Source organism: Heptranchias perlo, chromosome 35 (genome assembly GCF_035084215.1).
Source record: "Heptranchias perlo isolate sHepPer1 chromosome 35, sHepPer1.hap1, whole genome shotgun sequence".
In the NCBI taxonomy this organism is placed as follows: domain Eukaryota; kingdom Metazoa; phylum Chordata; class Chondrichthyes; order Hexanchiformes; family Hexanchidae; genus Heptranchias; species Heptranchias perlo.
In genome coordinates this window covers 21730008-21738469 of record NC_090359.1, presented here as the reverse complement: position 1 = coordinate 21738469, position 8462 = coordinate 21730008, and the positions used below count along the sequence as shown (strand labels likewise).

At 43.7% G+C, this 8462-nt stretch overlaps 1 protein-coding gene across 1 annotated transcript; it reads left to right on the top strand.

Moving 5' to 3' along the window:
- The first annotated feature begins 2838 nt into the window (after nt 1-2838).
- On the top strand, nt 2839-8100 carry LOC137302305 (uncharacterized). The gene is made up of 3 exons (XM_067971945.1): nt 2839-2866; nt 4206-4319; nt 6602-8100. The coding sequence occupies exons 1-3, from the start codon at nt 2839-2841 to the stop codon at nt 7327-7329; spliced, it is 870 nt and encodes a 289-aa protein (XP_067828046.1). The 3' UTR covers nt 7330-8100.
- Nucleotides 8101-8462: the final 362 nt, after the last annotated feature.

The following is an 8462-nucleotide window of genomic DNA, read 5'->3' as shown; positions in this document are numbered from 1 at the left end:
AGTATTAATCATGATGTGGAGATGCCGGTGATGGACTGGGGTTGACAATTGTAAACAATTTTACAACACCAAGTTATAGTCCAGCAATTTTATTTTAAATTCACAAGCTTTCGGAGGCTTCCTCCTTCGTCAGGTAAATGTCAGGAGCTCCTCGAAGCCTACGCATTTATACATATAGAACAATACATGGTGTTTACAGACTGCCCCTGCAACTGCCCGTTGCCAAGGCAATCACCGTGTTCAGACAGAGAGGTGTCACCTGCAGAACCCCCGAATACACATTCAACAAAAAAACAAACAGGAAAAAAAACAGAGAGAGGCAGAAACATCCGGAAGGCAGAGAAAGCCAGCAAATGACCCATTATATTAAAAACAGATAACATTTGTTCGCTGGTGGGGTAACGTGTAGCGTGACATGAACCCAAGATCCCGGTTGAGGCCGTCCTCATGGGTGCGGAACTTGGCTATCAATTTCTGCTCGACGATTTTGCGTTGTCGTGTGTCTCGAAGGCCGCCTTGGAGTACGCTTACCCGAAGGTCGGTGGATGAATGTCCATGACTGCTGAAGTTTTCCCCGACTGGGAACACTTCAGCAGTCATGCTGAAGTGTTCCCAGTCGGGGAGTCATGCTGAACTTCAGCAGTCATGCTGAACCCTCCTGTTTGGGGAACACTGAAGTGTTCCCCAAACAGGAGGGTTCCCTCCCAGTCGGGGAACACTTCAGCAGTCATGGACATTCATCCACCGACCTTCGGGTAAGCGTACTCCAAGGCGGCCTTCGAGACACACGACAACGCAAAATCGTCGAGCAGAAATTGATAGCCAAGTTCCGCACCCATGAGGACGGCCTCAACCGGGATCTTGGGTTCATGTCACGCTACACGTTACCCCACCAGCGAACAAATGTTATCTGTTTTTAATATAATGGGTCATTTGCTGGCTTTCTCTGCCTTCCGGATGTTTCTGCCTCTCTCTGTTTTTTTTTCCTGTTTGTTTTTTTGTTGAATGTGTATTCGGGGGTTCTGCAGGTGACACCTCTCTGTCTGAACACGGTGATTGCCTTGGCAACGGGCAGTTGCAGGGGCAGTCTGTAAACACCATGTATTGTTCTATATGTATAAATGCGTAGGCTTCGAGGAGCTCCTGACATTTACCTGATGAAGGAGGAAGCCTCCGAAAGCTTGTGAATTTAAAATAAAATTGCTGGACTATAACTTGGTGTTGTAAAATTGTTTACAAGTATTAATCACTCAGGTGAAGAAGTGCTTCCCGCCAAGATTCCCTGAAGTTGCCTTTAACCAGATTAATGATGCAACCGTTAACTTACTAAAAAGGTGGTGATAAGAACATAAGATAAGAACATAAGAAATAGGAGCAGGAGTAGGCCATACGGCCCCTCGAGCCCCTGATGCACCTGTTTTCATCTGTGCTCATGTGAAATGTTTTTGTCCCACACAGCGAGAGCTCTGTGCCGTCAGAGCCTTCCGTAACCAAAGGCAATGAGGATTCAGAAATGCAGGGTGTTCGGCAAACAAAGACCAAAGCAAAGGACAAGAAAGTCAACAAACTGTCTCGGAAAAATAAGGTTCTCATCGATACAAGTAAGCAATGAGTAAAGTCTGTACAGATTAAGCAAATAATTGATAAAGAAAGAAAGGAAGTCGAACCCTGGGGAAACTGACTCTTTGTATTTATTCTGCAGTTATTGATTTATGAATAAAGTGCTCCACAAAGGGAAGAATAATTAAAATCTGTTGATGCTTTGTAATTGTGACAGAAGGATAATAGGAGGCTTCTAAAATGAACAGGTTAGCGCCTCCGTTAAAATTGCAGACAGAGGAATGCCATACAAACACATTAAGCGTTCAGCTAATACTGGCAACAGTAATGTTTTGCTTTCTGCCTTACCTTCCTCCTACAATCTGCAGCTTTTTAAAACCCCAGGTTGGTGACACTCTTGGGTAAATTCGCTGAACCCTTGCTACTAGTTGGGGAGAAGTACTTGAAGGGTTCATGGGTCAGAGAATCGGCATTACAATGTCGTAGCCCTGTCTCTGACCCATGCTCACTTTTGAGTGTGACATGATCAAGATCAGTGAGTTTACCCGTTTATTACTATTACCTCATTTATCATGTTTTATTTACTGTTTTCAGCCTTGGTGGTGTTTAGTTGTGCACCGTGGTACTTAGCTCTTCATTCTGTTTTTTTCAAATTTAACAAACATGACAATGTTTAAGTTTTTAGTGGAGTCCAGTGGATCTCTGTGGGACATTGCTTGCGAGACCGAGGAGTAGGTCAGCTTCTCCCCCGTGGCGTAAGAATGGTGTTGTGAATTGGCCACCCGTTATGGAAACCAGGCGATTTCCATTTCCGTTGATCTCAATGACGATGACAATCGGGCAGTTTCTATCACTGCCGGCTGATCCACAGTTTTATGTTTGGGTGCAAGTTGAAAATCTACCCCACTTCCTCTAAATTGGCAGACAAATTATAAACTGACAAAAAAAAAACCATGAGTGGTGGAGGGAGGGATGTCGGTCAGGACGCTTCCCTGCTCCTCTCCAAATAATGCCGTGGGATCTTTAACTGCCCTCTGAACCACTGGAACAGGCAGACAGGGGCTCGATTTATTGCCTCACCTTGGGACAATGCAGCACCTGCTCAGTACTTGACAGGAGTTTCATCTTTGATTATGAATTCAATTTTCTGATATTGGGACTGAGACCCACCACCATCTGATGCAGAGACAAGGACGCTACCAACTGAGCCAAGGCAGACAGATGAATAATCAGCAGGGACCCATTTTAATTTTGTTGGAGCAATGTGATAATTGACAAATGTGTGCTCGGAAATATCTGCAGAACGGTAAATCAGATTACAATGCAGATTGTTGTAGGTGAAAGTTTTAACATTTATGGAATAAATATGTGGAAAATTCATGGAAACATCATGGAAGTTCCATGACAGCGGATCTGCACTGACTCTGGTAGTAAAGAAAGAGCTTGTATTTATACAGTGCCTTTCACAAACTCAGTATGTCCCAAAGCGCTTTACAGCCAGTGAAGTACTTTTGAAGTGTAGTCGCTGTTGTAAAGTAGGAAATGCAGCAGCCAAATTGTGCACAGCAAGCTCCCACAAACAGCAGTGTGATAATAACCAGATAATCTGTTTTTTAGTGATGTTAGTTGAGGGATAAATATAGGTCAGGACACCGGGGAGAACTCCTCTGCTCTTCTTCAAATAGTGTCATGGGAACTTTAACGTCTACCTCGTGTCAGCCTAGATTGTGTGCTTGTCCTGGAGTGGACTTAACCCACAACCTTTTGACTCAGCGACGAGAGTGCTACCAACTGAGCCACGACTGACACAGTACATTTCCTGCGTTCACGTGTATACTGTGTGGAGGAGGAAAAAAACTGATTGCTCCGAAGAACATGTAGATTGTAAGCACTGACTGTCTACCACACAACTTGAAGGGTGATGGGTTGAGGCAGTGAGAGTTGAGGAGAGTGAGAGTTAAATATGTGACCCACAGTATATAATATCAAATATATATATATATATATATATATAAAATAATGAGTAGTACTTTCTAATAAAAACCTGTACATTATCACTGAATTACCTAAAGCAATGATATCTTTTTATTAATTCTCGGAATGTGGGCTTCGTTGGCAAGGCCGGCATTTATTGTCCATCCCCAGTTGCCCTTGAGAAGGCAGTGGGGTGGGCTTTCTTCTTGAACCATTGCAGTCCGTACGTTCTTTGTAGCGGTTTAATACAACTGAGTGGCTCTTTAGGCAGTTTAGAGTCAACTATGCTGGTGTGGGACTGGAATCGCGTGCAGGCCAAGACCGGGTAAGGACGGCAGGATTCCTTCCCTAAAGGACATTAGAACATTTACAGTAAGAATATTTTATGCATCAATTACATGGAATATTGATGTCTCTCATGACACCTACCATTCACAAAAAATGAAAACATATTTATTAGAAAAGGTCATAGATACTGAAAATTGCAAAATACTGGTGCAAAGCATACTTTGTGCAACCCAAGGATGGTAGCACAAAATTGATTTTCTGGAAGACCTTTGCACTAAATGTGGTAGATTAAACTGCACAAACATAGGGAAAATTATTTGTCAACACTATTTATGGGAGGGATTTCCAGGCAGTAATTTTTTTAACAACTCTTTCATTATTAGATGAGATAAATGAAGTAAACAAGGAAGGACGAAAGCACAAGCGAAAAGGCCAGCCAAAGAAAATTGTTCAGGACTACACCAAATTTATTGATGACGACGAGGAAACCGCATTAGGTAAGTCTGGTGTCTGTCCACTTGTGGAACTTAAATTTGTGGGCGGTTGGCATTCTTGGACACTGTTGTGTGTGTATGTGAATAGTGTTTATAGCTGTGCGTGTGCACATGTTTGGTGAGGACAGGATCGGACGTGGCTGCGTGTGGTCACCGTCAAACAGCATTCTGCGTTTATAGTTGGCTGTAGTTTAGATGTGCAAACCATTGATTTCCTTTCTGAATAGCACTCAGACTTCTAATACATTTATTTTATATTCCTTTCTCCCTTCTCCTCTGCTTCTCTTCCTGAAGCTATTGGCTCTGAGGAACATAGGAACAGGAGTAGGTCATTCAGCCCCTTGAACCTGTTACACCATTCAGTTAGATCATGTCTGATCTGTATCTCAACTCTTTATCCGCCTTGCTTCCCTTTCCTTTATTAACCTTACCGAACAAAAATCCATCAATCTCAGCTTTGAAATTTTCAATTGACCCCCAGCCTCAGCAACTTTTCGGTGGGGGGAGAGAGTTCCAGATTTCCTTGCTGGGTTATGGTTCCATGAGTGCCAAGCACCATCTCCTATCTCACCTAAGTGGCCATTACTCATTTGTGAACCTTAACTGAGTTTCAGCACGCTGTTTAACTGTGGAAGCATTACAGCTGAGCCCGATTCTGTCTCACTCAGAATCCACACATAGACGTTTTCAGCAAGAGTCACTAGGTAGTGGTCGGAAGTGGGCATCCAATAGGACTTTTATCTCTCTAACCCAAGGGCATAGTGGCCAATTGCTGTCTTGTCTGAGATCCTTTAACTCAGCACAGATTGGTGATCAAACCTGAGACCTTCTTGTGTTTTTAATATATCATTCTTCGGAACGTGGGTGTCGTTGGCAAGGCCTTCAAGACCAATGCAGGTGGCGGTGGGGGAACATATATAACCAGCAGTCTGTCCTCCCTCCCTTCCACAAATGAATCAAACCTTCCGAGCTCATTTCCACAGAGGCTACGTCTGGTGTTAGAAGTTGAAGCCAATGGTGCTGACTAACTACCACCATCCGAGACATTATAGACGAGGCAGTCTTGTTTGCCATTCTGCGCACCAGCTTATTTGAAGGCATACTTAATGTAAAACCATTCCACGTGTTACAGAACACACAATATTTTTTTAAAACTAACTGATCACTAATGACGTTGCTTCCGGGTAGCCTGGGGTCTCGAGTACTATTGAGAATGTTTAGCTGTTGTGTTTAATCTGTCCTATTCCATTAAGGCAGCTGCTCAGCGTCTTCCTGTGGGGAAGTGGTCTAAATGGGGGAATCCCAAGGTCAATCACAGGTAATTGTTCTGAGGGAAGTTTCTTAAATGTGCAAATCACAACTCCTCCACTTAGGGAGAGGCAGGTTATCAAGGACATAAGAAATCAGCAGGAAATTACTGACTTTCCTTCTCTTTTTAATACTTAAAAAAAATATTGTTCAGTTGTGACTTGTTGTTGTTTAATTGAGTTAAACAAGGTTTAAGTTAACGTATACTTTGTACATGTGACAAAGTGTGTTACATTGAGGTGTGATACTTTGAGGTGTGACGGACACATAGATGTAAGACTTTTATAGACAGTCACATAGAAGATTTGTTTATAATTTTCCTTTCCATGTTGAGTTACTTTTTTAACTCATTTAGATTTGGCGGTATCACACATCATTCCCAGCTCAGGAGGGTGAACAGGTGACCTAATCTCAGGCTTCTCTTTATGTCCCTTAAGGAAAAGTTGAGGAAGTTGGGCTTGTCCTATTTGGGAAAAGGGACGTTTTAAGGAGACTGATTGTCAAAGTTGATCCAGGTAAACTGTTCACAGTGGCAAAGGATTCAAATACCAGGGCATACAAGTTAAAAGTTAGGAAGCTAGGCGCAAGAAAGGAAGGTAGACAGAACTTTCTTTACGCAAAGGGTGGTATCATAAATAGCACAGGCCATAGATCATTCCTGGTCTGATTGTTCCGCATGGTACTTTCACCCACTTAATTATAGGGAACCTGATTGAAGAGGGGGTTGGGTTGAATGGATTCATGGGATTGACAAAAATAAAATGGTGCTAGATATTTTATTGAAAATACAAACATTACTCAACTGGGTGTTTCTCAATAGTCATCAGGATAGCAAACCTGGTTTAGGAGATCAGTACCCCGGCCTTCTTCTTTCATTCTCATTACTGAGCCATGAAGGTAGTTGGTTAAATGTGTAGGGCAACGGGGTCAAAGATTCATATTTGATACTGTAATATCTCAATGGTTCTCATCCTCAGAGTTCAGCAACCGTCCCAGCCCCTCCTTCATCGCCACATCCAGGTCAGACACCACCAGAGGGAGCGGGTCCATGGAGCCTTCTCGTGGGGATAGTAGCCACGATATGCCAGCTGGCTACTCCGATCCATGGGCCACTCCAGCGGCTATGAGAGAATACCTGCCAAAGGAGGAGGAGGAGAGTGTCCAGGATAGTCCAGCACAAAGTGCTTCCACGAGTCTTTCTAGGGGTACCAGGGAAGTTGGCCAATGCAGAAATGCTGCGTTTGGGGGCCAACAGCCAGAGGGAGAGGTAGAGGAGGTTCTTGCTTCCAAATTCTTGGAGCTACAACAGGAAGGGTTTCACATCTTGCATAGAGATCTGATGCAGCTGCAAGAAATCTTGGGGGAAGGAATCAATAGTTTTTCCCGGAAACTGGGCAAGAGGCTAGTTAGACTGTCCAATCAAATGTCAGTTTTGGTGGAGCTCCTGCGTAACATTAATACCGCCCTGGTGCCCAGTCCCTCTGTACAGAGCTCAGTCGCCTGTCAAACCACCAATAAGGAGGTTCAAGACCCTTCTGGGACAATGTCTTCCCTCACCTCCACAACAGAGCAAGCTGAGCCAGAGGCCATAAACAGCAGGGTGTCCGCCACTCCTCTGCTGTCTGCCACACTCAGGAAACGTCGGTCACCTGCAACAACAAGGAGTGGTGGAACACCCTCAAAAGTAGTTAGAACAGGTATATAAGAATAGACTATCGACTGGGGTGCAGTTTGTCTGAAGTCTCGAAACTGTTGCTCGGTCAATGGAATTTGTATAATATCCTGTTATTTTAGCAATTGTTTTTGGCTAACTTGATATTTTTATAATTTTGGAAAGGGGAGCTGTTTTATTTGGTGAGGTGGTCCGATCGTGGAGGCGGCTCCGTGTTGATAGTTTGTTCTGTGGTTGAAAACAGTGGATGTGGGAGGGTGCAAATGGATGCCAAGGTTTCCCAACCATTTGTTAGTTAACAGAAGTGTGTGAGAGAATGGATTATCTCGGGGATAAATGATGTAAAATTCCACAGTTTGTTTACTTCTGTTCAAAATGTTCTTGGTTTCTGTTTCCCGTTAGATGCCATGTGAATTTCCTTTTTAATTGGGGAAGGGTGGCAGTGGTGCGGAAACTGTGAACTTGGAAAATGCTTAAAAGGGAAGCCCAAGGCTACAGTGCATCATTGTTTCATGCACTGTCTCACAGAGAGGTAGGGTGAGTTTTGCCATCTGCAGTGCGCCTGCTTGATGAGTTCCTGATCTTGCCCAGCCTGTCAGGAAGAAATGCTGGGCGGAATTTATCTCCATAGGGAGAATAAACAACAGGGTAAATCAGCCCGTTCTGCACTCATGTAATTCTGAAGGGTGATGCCTTGGCAGAAGCCATGAAACAAGCTATCTGCGCATCTTCATAGTTGGTGACTGGTGTATGGAGCTGGTGTAGGGGGAAGGGACAAAAGAAGAGAGTAAAGGGGGCTTAAAATGAAGAGCAAAAAAAAACCAATTTTGTGTTTCCAACTGTGAAACAATAAATGGTCCTGTCAATGCAATCCCTTAGTTTGGTGTTATTTTTCTTGTTACACTACATACAATGCATGTCTACGCCTCCTTGGAGAACAGCTGGGCAAAACAAGCATTATAACACAAAATCCAATTTGCCTTGATGTCCTTGATGTGAGCAATTAAGGATCCAGCTTAATGTGCTGTAAACTTGAGATCATGTTGGGCCTTTAGACATGCAACAGCAAGAAGCAGGTCACCTGATGGCATTGGTGTACGATCACAGTGCTGCCTGCTTCTTGTGAATCTCTATGTGATCTGGCCGTGCTGGAGGTGCCCGAGTGT